At 36.4% G+C, this 15,881-nt stretch overlaps 1 protein-coding gene and 1 long non-coding RNA gene across 2 annotated transcripts in view; both read left to right on the top strand.

Moving 5' to 3' along the window:
- The first annotated feature begins 245 nt into the window (after positions 1 to 245).
- Positions 246 to 15,881, top strand: part of LOC144617365 (uncharacterized) — a 91,340-nt gene continuing 75,704 nt past the window's right edge. The window contains exons 1-2 of the mRNA XM_081795622.1: positions 246 to 312; positions 3,543 to 3,654. Coding sequence (XP_081651748.1) covers positions 246 to 312; positions 3,543 to 3,654 — 179 coding nt within the window. The remainder of the gene's footprint in view (positions 313 to 3,542; positions 3,655 to 15,881) is intronic.
- Positions 9,761 to 12,463, top strand: LOC132681366 (uncharacterized). The gene is made up of 2 exons (XR_009611033.1): positions 9,761 to 9,879; positions 12,333 to 12,463. It is a non-coding gene; the product is annotated as an uncharacterized LOC132681366 (long non-coding RNA).

Genomic DNA, 15,881 nt, shown 5'->3' with positions numbered 1-15,881 from the left:
GTAGCCACGCTGAAAATGGGTTGCATATGGGAGTATATTTTTTCCAGAGCAATCTATTGCTTCCCCCAAAATGACTCCAGAAGTGACATAGGCTTCTGTTACTTCCTTTTGAAATGTCCTATCCTCTTTGTCCTGTGCTCAACTTCTAGCTCCGCTCCTCAAAACCAAGGTGTTAGTGCTATTATAAACCTACTAACTGCAGAGACAATTGGTGACATCCACCTTTGTGATGTGATAATCCTTTGATGACATGGGATGTTGCTGTTCAGGAAAGGGTCCCTGAGGGTGAAAGTGTAGTAGACTCAGGACATGGTAAGTAGTATGTCTCCAGATACCACTTACCAGAGCTTCATTATTAGAAAAGTTTGAAGCCTTGTCAATCTGTGCATCACTTGTAAAGTCAGGAACCATGAAGGCCAGTTGAAAATCTGTAATCTCCTTTTAGGAGGAAAGGCAGTTGATTAAGAAGTAGATCAACCCAACATTTTATTTGGGATGAATTTTGCTGTTGGCTTTTTTTTTTTTTTTTTTTTTTTTTTTGGCACAGACAGCAGTGTCTTTTGGTCAACTCATAGCCCAAGTAGAAATTCACAGAATCATATTTTGCATTTTTGTTGAGGATTAATTTTCTGGCATATCTGTCATCTCTGACCAAGATTTGCTGCTGTCTCCCTCCCCAGTTTCAACTCCATTTGGAAGCAGAGGTTTGATTTCCCTTTTATTAGGAAGATATTAAGTGATTTCTCAGCCACACAGAAAAGCTGTGCTGATTGCAGAAAATAGAATTGCTGACCCTAGTTTTTTTTCTTTTTTTCTTCTCAAGACAAAATGGTGCTTCTTGGATGCAGATTTCATTTTTGTGTCATAAGTGTTAGTACAATAGGTGTCCTCACTTATATTTGAGAGAAACTACTTTTCAGGCCAATGTTTAAAAGTACAACAGCCAGAGGTAGTTATAATTCTAGTCCTTCCAATATTGTAGAGGTAAATAATTAATCTTTTCTCCCTTTCCCCCTTCCCACACTCCTCTACTTATTGAACACTATGTATTAGATACTAATCAATGAGCTCTATACTAATTAATCCTTGCAACAATGCTTTGCTGTAGGTAGTGTAAATTTCTTTCTTTTTTTTCACATAATAAAACTGAAGCATTGAGAACTTAAGAAAACTGTAAGGGGTTAAATAGCAGCAAGTAATGATATCACGTAAGCAGTCTGATTTTGGAAACCATACTCTTGACACTATAGAAGTTCTTATAGATGTAGATTCATCAGATAAGGGATTTGCAAATATCATCTCCACCCCCCTATCAGAATCTTTCAAACAGTAGTAGCTTTAAATTTTGAAAAAGTCCGAATTATCATTTTTTTTTTAAATTTTTTAAACATTTATTTATTTTTGAAAGCCAGAGAGAGACAGAGCGCGAAGGGGGAAAGGGGCAGAGACAGAGGGAGACACAGAATCTGAAGTAGGCTCCGGGCTCTGAGCCGTCAGCCCAGAGCCCGACGCGGGGCTCGAACTCACGGACCGCGAGATCAAAGACCTGAGCCAAAGTGGGCTGCTTAACCGACTGAGCCACCCAGGCGCCCCCGAATTATCATTTTTTAATTGTATTTTGGTTTTTGGAATTCTATATATATAACAAATCTTTCATCAATCCAAGGTCACAAAAGTTTTCTTCTATTTTTTCTAGAAGTTGTATAGTTTTAGGTTTGAAAGTTAGCTCTGTCACTCATTTTAAATTAATTAATTATATGTTGGAGGGACTCATCAAAATGTATTTTCATTTTTTAATATAGATATTGAGTTGCTCAAGCATGATTTGTTGAAAGGACTATTCTGTCTCCACAGAATTGCCTTTTCAGTGTGGTCAAAAGTCATTTGTCTGTGTATATAAATGAGTGTATTTCTGGATTCTCTGCTATGTTCAATTGATCTATTTGGCTATTTTGGTGCCAATGCCACACTATCTTTTTTTATTGTAGCTTTATAGTAAGTCTTGAAGTCAGATTGTTTTAATCCTCCAATTTAGTTCTTTTTTTCTTTTTTTTCAAAGTTGTTTTGACTACTCTAGATACTTTACATTTCCAAATGAATATTTCTAAGTGCCTGCTAGGGCTTTATGGATTCTATAGGTATTTGAGGAGAATTGACATTTGAACAAGATTGAGTACTTTAAATTATGAATAAGGTTTCTCTTATTTAGAACTTATAAAATTTCTCCTAGCAATGTTTTACAGCTTTAGTATTTAGGTCTTGTACACCTTTTGTCCAATTTATCCCTAAATAGCTTGATGTTCTTATGGATAATATCTTTAAAAAATTTTAATGTTACATGGTTCATTGCTAGCGTATAAAAATATGGTGGATTTTGATATTGTATCTGTAAGCTCTCTTAAATTCATTTATTTGTTCCAGTGGCTTTTTATAGATTACATTGGATTCTTTTACAAAGATGATCATGTCATACACAAATAAGTATAGATAACTTCAACACAACTTGACCTGATTGTCATTTATAGGATACTATATCCCAAAAAAGCATAAAACAAATGCTCTTAGAGCACACTTGAAACCTTTATCTAGAAAGACAGATTCTGGACGGGCCATAAAATAAGTCTAAATAAATAGAAAAGTTGTTCAATCACAGTGTGCTATTTGACCACAGTGGAATTAAATTAGAAATAAAAAAAGCAAGTATTTCTCTAAAATTTGAAGATTTTTTTTGGTCATTATTTCTTCAAATATTTTCAGTCTTGTTTCTCACTTCTCCTTTGGGGACTCCAATTATATTACATTAGGCTGCTTGAAATTTTCCCAAGTTTACTGGTGATTTTGTCTTTTTTTTATGTCTTTATTTTATTTTGAGAGAGAAACAGAGTTCGAGTGGAGGGAGGGGCAGAGAGAGAGTGAGACACAGAATCTGAAGCAGTCTCCAGGCTCTGAGCTGTCAGCACGGAGCCCGACGTAGGGTTCGAACTCACAGACTGTGAGATCATGACCTGAGCTGAAGTCAGATGCTTAACCGACTGAGCCACCTAGGTGCCCCGAGGTTTTCAATTCATAAATTTTTTTCTATGTGTTTTTCAAATTGGATAGGTTGTATTGTCTTCAAGTTTACTATTTTTTTCTTCTGTAATGATTAATCTGCTATTAATCCTATCCAATGGATTTTTCTTTAAGGCATTATAGTATTCATCTGTAGAAGTTTGGGACTCTGTATTTTCCTTATCCTTACTTAACTGTTTGAATATAAAAAATAAGCTATAATTACTGTTTTAATGTTTTTTGTCCAATAATTCTATCATCTGTGTCAATTTTAGGTTGGTTTGGATCATTTAAAATCCGCCCCCCTCCATCATTGGTCATCTTATTTCTTCTTTCATTCCTGTTAATCTTTAATTGGGTGTTACATATTGTGAGTTTAATCTATTTAAGTGTTATATCTTTTTGTACTTTTAGATACCTCAAGCTTTGTTCTGACAGACAGTTAAGTTACTTGGAAATTTTTATTTTAGTTCAGTTTTTGGTCTTGTTAGGTACGAATGAGGCAGCATTGAATCTAGGGCTAATTATCCTACACTACAGAGGCAAGACCCTTGTAAATACTCTTAACTATACTTGTGGAGAAGCCACTTTCCTCAATGTTATGTAAGTATCAAATACTATTCCTTTTAATCCTTTTGGATGATTGTTTTTCCAGAGTTGATGCACCATCATTACTCCACCGAATACCTAAGTGGAGCTTTTAATAGATCTCCAGTGTTCTGCATACAGCTATCTCCTCTCTGATACTGTGTTCTGTGATTCTAGCCATCTTGGTCTCTCTGGACTTTCAGCAATATCGATTTACATAAGAGATCCCAGGGTCATAACTGTACCATAGCCTGGAAATTCACTCAAGATATTGAGCTGGGCTCATCTTGCTTGTTTCCCGTGTCTCAGGGATCACTAACCTATGCTGCCTGGTATCCAGTGTCTTGAAAACCATTGTTTCAAACATTTTGTCTTGTTTCTTTGAATGTTTCAGGAAGAAGAGTAAATCCAGAAATAAAGAAATTAATTTGATTTTAGAAAATAACAAGAGTGTGCATTTCTTACTGTATGCATTCATCAATATCAGAGCTACTGCATAAGGAAAAGATCTCTTTTGAATTTTATTTCCTTGAGCCTACAACCTTTATATCTGTGTACATTTATTCTTCCAAAAGAGCTGGTTTGTTGCTTTCTGCTTTCAAATCTAAAACATTCATTATCTCTTAAAGGAACTGACAAGTCTTATTCGCCTATTAGTAGTTAAATTAGTGTCTTTCAAATTTGCTCAGATAGTTAAACCACCACCTTAGCTTTTTGTGGAATGTAATCAAAGACAAATACGTTTCATTTCATTTCATTTTATACACTACAGAATTTTTTTTACTTGCAAAAATATAATCATTACATGTACACACGTTCCACATCTCAAGTAATAACACTAATTTAATCATCCATTTTTCTATTCAACATGTGCTTATTGATTACGTATTGTGGTACATGCATGATCTTGGATATAATCTTCATTACTATTCATAATTATTGTTAACAATGTATTTAGGTCAATAAAAATCTGAGCTGAGACATCTATTATAATGATTATTTAATAATAGAATTGTGCCTGTGAAACTCTTCGGTACCTTTAGATACAAGGCAATCTAACCTGAATTCTACTCTCAGATATTTATAGTGTTGAAATCTTAAGGAATGATAAGAAAACTCTAGAATATCAACACTGAAGCTCATTACTTCCAAGAATATTGCTGAAAAAAAAAAATCAACATTAAGAGTTGTTGATTATATTTCAAATCATATTTTTAGCTGTATGATATTTTGTGGTAAAATATTTAGTGTGTGGATATTAATTATATCAACTATCATGCAAATTGAGAAAAATCCTATAGTTTTTCTAAAATTTTCTAAAAGTGATCATCACTTTAGCCGTTGTCTTCTTCTCTTCCTCCTTCTCCTCTTATTTCTCCTCCCTCCTCCTCCTCCTCCTCCTCCTCTTCTTCTTCTTCTTCTTCTTCTTCAAGTAATGGATACTCTAGTTCAAAGAACACCCACAATTGGAAATGGAAATTGATAAATTTTTTTTTAATGTTTTAAATGTTCTTTAAATTTATTTTTGAGAGAGAGACAGAACGCAAGTGGGAGAGGGGCAGAGAGAGAGGGAGACACAGAATCCAAAGCAGGCTCCAGGCTCTGAGCTGTAAGTACAGAGCCTGACACGGGGCTTGAACCCATGAACAATGAGATCATGACCTGAGCCAAAGTCCAATGCTTAACTGACTGAGCCACCCAGGTGCCCTGATAAAATCTTTTGAAGGTCATTTTGGCAGTCTGAATCATGAATGTCTTAAACATACTCATATCTTTTGATAGTATCTTAAAAAATTGTCAATGAGTTTACAGAGTTGACCTTTATGAATATTCAGCACAAAGCTTCTTATAATAAGAAAAATTAGAAACAACTTAAACGTTGAAAAAATGGATTTAAAAATAAATTGTGATACATAGAAATAAAAGGCACAACATAAGGACCACAGTCAATGATATTATAATAATGATGTAACAGGACAAGTCGTAGCTAACTTGTGGTGAGCATAGCATAATATATAAATTTGTCAAGTGACTAAGTTTTATGCCTGAAACTAACATAACATTGGGGGTCACCTATATTCAAATAAGAAAGAACAGATTGTGATACAATAATATAAGGAAATACCCTACAATTATTTTAAAAGATACTTCTCAAAATAAAGATTATCATATTAGCTTGAGTAAAAAAAAAATCACATTCCAGACTGTATGCATTATATGACCCCTTTGTACATGTGTTTGTGTGTGTTTGCATTTGTGTGAGTGTTGCATGAAGCAACACATGTATATAAAGACCCAAGGATGCATATGGCAAATACTAGCAGTTTTTTTTTTTTTTTTAATTTAGGTTCGGTTTTTGATGATTTTTATTTCTTTTCTTTTTCTTTGTTTATATCGTAATATTGTAATAGTGTCAGGCTTCCTGACTTGCAAGGTTACCCTGAAACATTCTCATGTCACCTCTGTGACTGGGAACTGAAAATAAGAACACACAGGAAAGCAAGGAGGAAAGGAAGGTCTTCTCAGCTGAACCATGGTTGGTAGAGCCAACATCATAGCCATGCCTCCTCATCAATCAAATATTAGTCCTGACACAGCCCTGCTGTAACATCCACTAACCTAAAAGATTAAACCAACAGTTGTTCAATGCCTGCTCTGGGTCATTGATCCTGACTTTTCACCTCTACCTAGGCCCCTATGGCTTCAGCTTTTCCCTCGATTTTTTTCTTCCTCTTCTCTTGCTCTCATGTCTCTGCTTTGACTCCTCTTACTACCACCTAGCAGATGCTTTTTTTTTTTTTTTTTTTTTTTTTTTTTTTTTTTTTTACCTATAAACATCATACTTTCAAAGAGATAGGATCTGATGGGCTTTATTAACCATTATCCTAAATAGAGGGCCCCGTTAGACTGGTATATCAGGCTCAGTCACCTCACTGGTTGGGGCCTTTGGGTTAGACATCCTTCCCTGTTCCAATCAGCCATGGCCATTGACATGTGCCACAGAGCATAGGAGCTCTGTGGAGAAGATTCCTTTTATGACATAGTAGCCACTTAGAGGCCTCTCTGAAAACCTCATTATAGGCTTCTCAGTGTAGTGATTAAAAATAAATAAATAAAAACAAGGAAAGGGGCAGCCCATTACATAGTTCGAGAGAGTTCTCATGATGAGAATGTTTTTCTTTATGTTGAGCTGAAATCTGCCTCTATATATCTTCTTCCCCCCCTTTTGTTTTTCTCATATTTCACTCTAACTGTTCTTTCCAAACATTTGGGAAGAAATATTTATTGCTCAAATGACAAAGTTTCTAACCTCTCATTAATTGAATACTCTGTTCTGTGGCAGGGGCAGGGTCCAGTTTATCCATATGCCATTAAAATGTGACTTCCAGAAATAAACACCATAGACAGATGTGATCTACTTACCTGTAAATTGCAGATGATGTAAGACTTTCCAGCAGCCAAGTCAGGCTCCTGGTTTCTATCAAAATGTTCTCTAACCAGGTTTCTCTCATTTGACACTCACACAATGGATTTATTGTCCTGTGGATGCATGAATTTGCATCTTTTAGATTTCACTTACTGTATCTTCAAAAAGTGTTGTACAGTTTACAAGCACTTTCATAGACATTATCTCATTTAATCCTCCTAACATGTTGATATTGGCTCAAAGCTCCTGCTTGGTTCTATAAGATCATTTCCAGTTGCCAATCTTTCCTATGTTCACTGTGAACACTGATCTTTTCCACGTAACAACTGAGGTAAGTGGAATACATTGCCCCTTATAGCATTACAGAGAAACTGTGTGGAGCTATGAACTAGGAAAGGCAGGATGTACAGTGTTTGGGGGCATAATCGTTGCAAGGATAAACATCATTATGTAACTGGGAGAAGACAGAGTAGGAATCAATAAAACAATATTTTCTCCTGAATGTTCATAAATATGCTCTTCTCTTAGTGTCAAGAGAAGCAGCAAATGCAGGGACGGGACTTTCCTCAGACGTTTATAAAGTCATGAGTCAGATACAATACATGGCATTTGACTAAACTCTTGTACTTCTTTGTTTACCTGTGTCCTAGTCTTTCCAAGTTCTGTCATCACATCTTGATTCTTTCTTACCATGCAAATATGAAAGCTTTGTGGTTCAAGGTGGTGCTCTCCATTCAGTGGGCTGCTACCTGGTTGGCATGATTCGCTTGAGAGTCATTCTGTCCATAGCATTGCTCACTCAGTCATTATCATCTCTGCCTCATTCCATTGTCTCTACTCTCTATATAAGGAAAGTACTCTGTCTTGTTTGTTTCCCTGACATATTTTCACTGTCTTAGATCATAGAGGAGATGCAGGATTTTTTTTCCTCTTTATAATCATCCAAATGCTACCCAGCTATAGACTATAGTTACAGATCTATTATTTTATTAAAATAAATTGGTAAATATCCAGTTTTGAGCAGAGCATTCTCATGTTGACTGTCCTAATAGCTACAAAAATTTACCAAATTTGAATCAAGTAAATCATGTGATATCTACGATTCATTTTCTGTGTGTAAATGTCAAGTAGGAACAGAAGCATAGCTGGATTCCAAAAATTTTTCCTAAACATTGAAAAAAAATGATTTTTAATTTTTTTAAAATTGAGTATGGCTGGTAATCTTATGGAAGTTATTTGAAATCCCTCATAGCTCCTAATAATTTAAATGAGATTATGTGTTGGGTTAAGATAGTCTTATAGGTAGCTGTGAATGTCTGTGTGTATACATCCATGACACTGTGTCTTTGAGGGGGTGGTGTACATTGGAGAGACAGAGTATGAGGAGAAGCACTCCTACCAAATCTTCCCCTCCATTTGGTATTAGTTCAACACTATTAAATGTAAGCACAAACAAAAAATATCAAGAACTACTTGCTATTAGTGACAAAACACTTGGGAAAATATAAGGGCATTCATATGAAAGCATTTTCTGACCAATCCTTTTTCTCCACAGTTGCCAGTTGGGTATGGCTTGCTTTTAGCATAATTCATGAATGCATAACAAAGTATAGTTTTTAGAAGTTGGAAACCAGTTGCTGGTGAGTCTGCTGCAATGGGTCATTTTATAACTATTTCTACTGTCTGGAGCTGATAGAGATATTTTGTCCAACCACCCCATACTTACTTGCTTCATCAACTGTATTTCTTTTTACCTGAGTAGACCCTTGCCCTATGTACCAAATAATAGTCATTATTTATCTCATTTATCCCACATCAGTAGTCTTTACAGTAGATATTTTTATGTCCATTTGACCAGTGGAGTAAGACAACTTCCAAGAGCTGAATAGTTTGCTATAGGTCATTCAGCCAGGAAGTGGTAGACACAAGATGACAGTTCTATTTGTCTGCATACTCCCTACTTGGCTGCACCTAGAATGCTTCTCCAGTCTCTCTTGGATCCTTCCCTGTCCTCTTTACCCTGTGACTCATAAAGTAGATGACCTAATCTACGTGTTGCTTCTCAATAATTACTTTAACACAACACAGTATGTAATGATCGGTATTTCCAATAAAATTAAAGAGTTAATAGCAAAGCATATGTTCCAACCCATCTTCTCCTGAGAACTTAGTGAATTGTATTCCAGAAGAAGCTCTCAAATAACTACTTAGCCTTCTTGTCACCTGTCTGCATGCACACAAGAGAGCAAATCCATACCTGTATCAAGTTTCTTAGTCCTATGTTAGAGAAAACACCTCTGCCTGGTGTTTAAACACATTTCACCTTCAGGTGCTTTATGCAAGAGCCCACATTTATGCATTTATTCAGATAATCAGCATTCAGAGAAGACCCACTAGGCCCTCCCCAGGGTTCTCTCTGAGGAGAACTGAGAACTGGTGGCTCTATATGAGTACCTGTAGGTGTTTATCTAGTCTTCTTCAACAGTCTGAAGAGGATCTAGCTTCATTCAAAGCTTGGTGGTGCTGTTCCTGAATAATTAATGCCCATGCTATTTGAATTTAATTTGAAGCCATTATATTGTGCTGGTGACAAAACAGTGAACAAGATTAGTATCCTGGACCTCCCTGAGTTTACCATGCTTTGGCAAATGGATATGAGGATACTTGTTGCTCTTTTTCTCCATCCAGGCCAGAGCTGAATGCCAACTTCAGCTCTATATCCATTTGCCTTTTCATGTTACATTATGTGAGAAAGGAAGTGTACAACCTAACCTTGTCTTAAACCTCTTCAGGATCATCTCTGCATCCTTGAGGTTAGTCATACCCTCTTTTATTCTCTAACTCAACAACTTCCTATTTTCATTAAAAAATAAGAATGAATAGAGCAATATTTGGAAAGAACATCTTTGCTTAGAAGGTCTTACCAAATGGCACTGCCGGTTTGTCTACTTAAGGTTTTCTCTTCTTGGGGCGCCTGGGTGGCTCAGTTAAGCGTCCGACTTCAGCTCAGGTCACCATCTCACGGTCCGTGAGATGGGCTGATGGCTCAGAGCCTGGAGCCTGCTTCTGATTCTGTGTCTCCCTCTCTCTCTGCCCCTCCCCCATTCATGCTCTGTCTCTCTCTGTCTCAAAAATAAATCAACGTTAAAAAAAAATTTAAAAAAAAGGTTTTATCTTCTTAGAGGCTCTAATTCTAGAAAGTCTAATATTTGCTTCTATTTGCACTTTGATTTACACATTTTTTTAACAACTATTTATGGGGCTTGGGCTCTCCTTGAGGGACCATGCCGACTACCAAGAATACCCACCTGAGAGCACCCATCACCACTGCAGCCTTTACCCAGAGGCTTTCTGAATAGAAGTCAGATTTTAAAATATCTCTTATTGTAAATGTTTCTTTTCTCCCCTTTACTTTGGTGAAGGTGAGATAATTTTTGCTTCTGTGATTTAATAAAAAGCTTTTAAATACCTCTACAGTTGAAACACTTTGTTTATAAACAAAGGGAAAATGGATTGAAGTAACTTACTATGTCCATCTGAAAACAATTTGTACTACTACTGGAATTTATTGAAAATGTAGATGAATCAAACAAGCTAGATTAGTTATTAACAAACTATAGGAGAAAAATGGATAAAACAATGAAATTTGTCTTAAAACATGGATATAATTTGAAGATTCATAAAACAAAGCAAATCCTAGGGTGTTCTTCAAGTGAGGCCATTTGAAGGAAACTGACTCATCAATGAAATTCTTATAAGGGGATAAAATGAGTATTCTAATTCCTTTGGAAAATTAGATACTTACGTAAGAAGGCCTACCTGAAAGATTTGCTTCCTCATTGTGAGATAACCGAAAATATATGTATTGGTCTCTGCTCTCCAGTTCCTGACATAAATCTTCTAAAGCTCTTGTAAATTCCTAAGAATAAGGAGCATCTCTTGTTTTAACATGTGATCTTTGACCTTGTCCCTAACAGAGAGCTCCTAAAACCCTTGTAAATTCCTAAATGATAAGAGCACTAGGATAATCTTTTGTTCTAACCAGGTGATGCTGGATGGGCTGTTGGATGCAGACTGGTCATCAGAAAGACCAAGCCATGATTAGAACCTTGCAATTTTCAACTCTTCCCCTCACTTCCAGCTTCTGCACAGAGTGTAGAAGAGTTGGAAATGAAATTAAGGAAGCCTCCATAAAATCCCAATAGTATGGGGTCCAGGAAGATTGTGAGTTAGTGAACATATCCATATACTGGCAGACTGACATGTCCCTTCTCCACTGGAACAGAAGCCCCCATACTCGAAACCCTCCCAGACCTTATGCTATGTATCTCTTCATCTCACTCTTTATCTGTTTCCTTTATCATATCCGTTAATAAACTGGTAAACATAAGTGAGAGTTTCTTCAAGTTCTGTGAGCCACTCCAGGAAATTAACCAAATCTGAGGAGGAGGTCATGGTAGCCTCTATTTTATAGCCTAATTGGACAGAAGTTGTGGGCAACCTGGGACCTATTAAGTGTGATTGGCATCTGAAGTGGGGAGCTGTGTTCTGGGACTGAGCTCTTAATCTGTGGGATCAAATGCTATTTCTAGGTAGATAGTGTCAGAATTGAATTAAATTGTATGATACCCAGCTGATGTCACAGAATTGCTTGGTGTGGGGAAAATGCACACATCTGGTGTCAGAAGTGTTGGGAGTGTGGTAGTAGTGTAAGAGCAAAGGGTTTACAAAAGGAAAAAAAGTGGGATTCTCTACTCACCTATCAAATTATTAAACATGCAATAGCATGTTATCACAAATAGTAGGAAGCTAGCAAGTATCTATTAAACATATTTGAAATCAACTGCTCTGGAGCATATTAAAGAATCAGACTACATTAAAAATATTTAAAGTCTATTTTAGTATTGAAGAATAGTATAAAGCTCAGTAAACATGTTTAAACTAACTTGTTGGGGATAACTTTTCCTATATGTGTTCAAAAGTGAATCCACTTTTACTCTTGTTATTCAAACACAGGTGAGACATGGTCTTTTGGTGACAAATCTGGATCTAAGAAACTCATTTTGCAACATATATAAATTTTGCAGTATATACAAAAATTGAATCATTCTGTTGTACATTTGAAACTAATATAATGTTATGTTAGTTATACCTCTGTCAAAAAAAGAAACTCAAATAGAAAAAATGAATTAAGTATTTTATATATTTAATAAACAACTACATATCTCTGTTTTGCCTGGTAATTGTCTTCCTGATTTCTTTTCAGGATAAAAACAACAAAAGAGTAGGAATGAAAACAACCACTTTACTCGGAAATTTGTCACTGAACACACATTTTCTATTAGGTCTCTTCTAGGCTTTGTAAAGATCTTTATAAAGATTCTGTTTTGTCCTTAAGCCATTTGTGCTGTAAAATAATTCATCAAAATCATGATTGATTTATTCCTTCATAGGACAAGTCTTCATTAAACACTACTAAGTGTAAGGCTTACAGCTAAGGTGGTACTAATGAACCAAACAGGAATTGTTTTTGCCTTCATGGAGTGCAGTCCAATGGAGTTCACAGACATTCATCACAGTATCAAGGTAGCACATGTGGACTCATCACACAGAATCTAAAAGTTCAATGAAGAGAAGCATATGGTCCTTTTAAAGTACGAAAACTGGAGGATAGTACTCAAGAAAGCCAGAGAATTGTTCATCTGAAATCTAAAATGTGTGTAGAAGTAAGTAGGAGTGCATAGGGAAATAAGAGAAAACTGTGTATTCCTACCACAAGAACTAGTGTTAGGGTTGACTTGTGTCTCCCCAAAAGATGTGTTGAAGTCCCAGCCCCCATTCCTTCAGAATGTAATCTTAACTTGGAAATATGGTCATTGCCAATGTAATTAATTAAATTGAGGCCATAGTGGAGTAGATTGGGTCCTTAACCCAATATGACTGGTGTCCTTATAAAAAGAGTAAAAGTCACAGAAAGAGAAGATGGCTCCATGAAGACTGACCCAGAGAGTGAAGTCATCCTGCTACCAGCCAAGGGTCATCTGGTGCTGCCAGAAGGAAGGAACTAGGAATAGCATAGCCCTGACAGCACCTTGACTTTAGACTTCTAATATCCAGAATTATGAGACAATGTATTTCTATAGTTTTAAGCCACCTAGTTGGTGGGTCTTCATTACAGCAACCTTAGGAAATGAAAATACCCAGCATTTATAAAAGTCTGTGGCAATGAAAAAGATTCCAAAATCAAAGGACCAGAAGATATCCAGGTTGGATTGTACTATGTGGGAGAGATAGGGTTGCTGGATATAATACCAGAACTAGTTTGAATTTCAGATAGACAACAAATACTTTTTTTTGTATAAGTATGCCTCATCTAAAAATCTGCTAAAATTATTTGTTTCCTGAAATTCAAATTTATTTGAGCACGCTATGTAGTTTTACTGGCTAAATTTTACAACCCATGACTCATGGTGGTAGAAGGTGACGGGAAGGAGGAATGGAGAGGCTACTCCATGGCAGATTGAGTTTATAGGGATGTGGAAATGGTGACAGCAGTTATAGACAGCCATGCAGCAATTTAGCTATAAAAGGTATAAGGCGGATGCTGCAGGAGCTGGGGTAGAAATGGAGGAATGAAGGGTTGAGTGAGGATACATTTTTTTTCATATTTCTGTTTTTGAAATGGGAGAGATTTGTGTATATTTAATAGATGTCTTAGTCCATGCCATCCTCTGACCTAAGTACCTCTCAAAGGCCCCACATCTTCATCCCATCACATTTGGCACTAGGATTTCACCATAGGAATTTTGTGGGGCACTTGGACATTCAGACCACAGCAACAACGAACTGATAGAATCCAGTTGAGAGTTTGATTACACAAAGGGAAAAAAGGGATAACAAATATTTATAGCTCATGAGAAGATAAAAAATGGTGGATCCAAAGAGGTTAATCTTAGGTAATAGAAGAGGAATATCCTTTAACAAAAAAAGAGGAGGATAATGGGGGTTCAGTGTGGGTTATTTGATATAGGTAATATTAGAGAAATAATTGGTGTTTGGGAATTCACATCAGGTAATCCCTATCTTCTGTTTAAGAGGCAAGTTTATAAGCTAAAAACCAAGAGGATCAAGACTGTTTTAGAAGATTGAAGGGAGAGGAGAAGGTTTAATTTGTCATTGTGGATTGGATTGAGAAACTGAAGGCAATGTCCAACAGTATTAGTGGGCCATTTGACTTTTAATCTCAACAATTTCACAGTAACATAAGTGCTCTTTTTGCTCAATGGAAAAAGTTCACATGGAGGCTTGGAGAAGGAACTAATTCATTAGGGTAGGAGGGAAGAGAGTCCAGGCAGGTATAAATGAGGAGGAAGCAACTCTTTTGATCTTACTTTGAGGGATCCATAGGACTCCGTTGTATGTAGAAGGTGGGGTGGATATATCTTGCTTAGTGTGCATAGAGGAAGGTAGGATCGAAAAAGGTCTGTTATTTACGCATCATTGAGTCTATAATAAGCTTAAATTTTTGCTTTGAGGGAGAAAAGAGATAGCAAACACTCCAGGAACTCATAGGTGGGAAAAATCTTCAAAGTTTGGGATAGGTGGAAAGACTTTTGAGAAGAGAGGTAGACTTGAAAAGAAGAAGGACTAAGCCTTCTTAAGTGGAAACATGGTAGAAAAGGTGGCTTAAGAAAAGATGTGATGCCTGGAAAACCTGGTTTTAACTCCCAGATTTTCTTTTGAGATGCCTCAGTAATTTTTTTAAATTGGACTTTATGTGTCTACACAATTCAAATTTTCGTGTAATCTTCCTGCTCATGTAGATATTTGATACTGGTATTCTTATTACACAGGCTACTGTATTTATGTTTCAGCCCTGAGCTTTGCCAGGGACTTTCTTGCCCTTGAATGTGGAAGATATTCTATTCATCTAGAAAGTATGTATGGAATGTAATGTAGCCAGTTAGTGCCATGAGCCGTCATTATCAGAGATGTGGGATTAAATGCCAAGAGGATAATCATGACCCCATGGGAGAGTTTAGGGGCAGAAGTGAGCAGTGTGTTTGGTGGCATCAGGATGGCACAATGGGAGGGCTGAGACTCATCTCTGGTCTCAGTTACAAATCTGTCTCCAGGATTTTGTTAAGTTATTTTCAGGATTCCATTAACCCAAACTTACAGTTTCATGTTTTTCATAGCGAAACTCTTACATGTATAAAGTGTGTGTAATTGATGATATGTGCCCCTCTAGGATCAATTGATCATGTTTAAGGATTTTTCAGAATATGGGAAACACTCTGTTTTTTGTTTTTGTTTTTGTTTTTTTACATTTTCCTTGGCTAATAGTTTCACAAGAACAATCAGAATACTTTTTAAAAACATAATGCTAAATTAATAATTTAGAAGACTCCTTTATTCTGAGACTATGATTGTCCTACTTGTTTCGCTGTTAAATATCCTTATTTTATGAAATAATGGTAGTTAGGTCATGGTAGGTTTTAGAAATTTTGTTTTTAATGGTCGTTCTGAGCAGGAATTGTTTTCACTGTTATTGGATCTATGAACTTGGGAAGTCTGGGAAAGTCCAATTGTGACCGTGTTACAGAGAATTGCATCTTGTTCCCACTGGACACAGGTCAAGGCTGTTTCAGACTATCATCACACATTACAGTGAGGGTCAGTGTGTGGTTATTCTGCACCTGGCTCTGGCTTGGGGAAAACTGCCTTTCTGTTTGTGATTTGGATGCATGACCATCCAGATTAATAAAATCCAGTCGAAAGCAACTAAGTCTATTGCTGGCAAGAGTCATAAGTC

This window comes from Panthera onca, chromosome A1, assembly GCF_046562875.1.
Source record: "Panthera onca isolate mPanOnc1 chromosome A1, mPanOnc1 haplotype 2, whole genome shotgun sequence".
NCBI classification, from domain to species: Eukaryota; Metazoa; Chordata; class Mammalia; order Carnivora; family Felidae; genus Panthera; species Panthera onca.
This window is presented reverse-complemented; position numbering and strand designations above follow the sequence as displayed.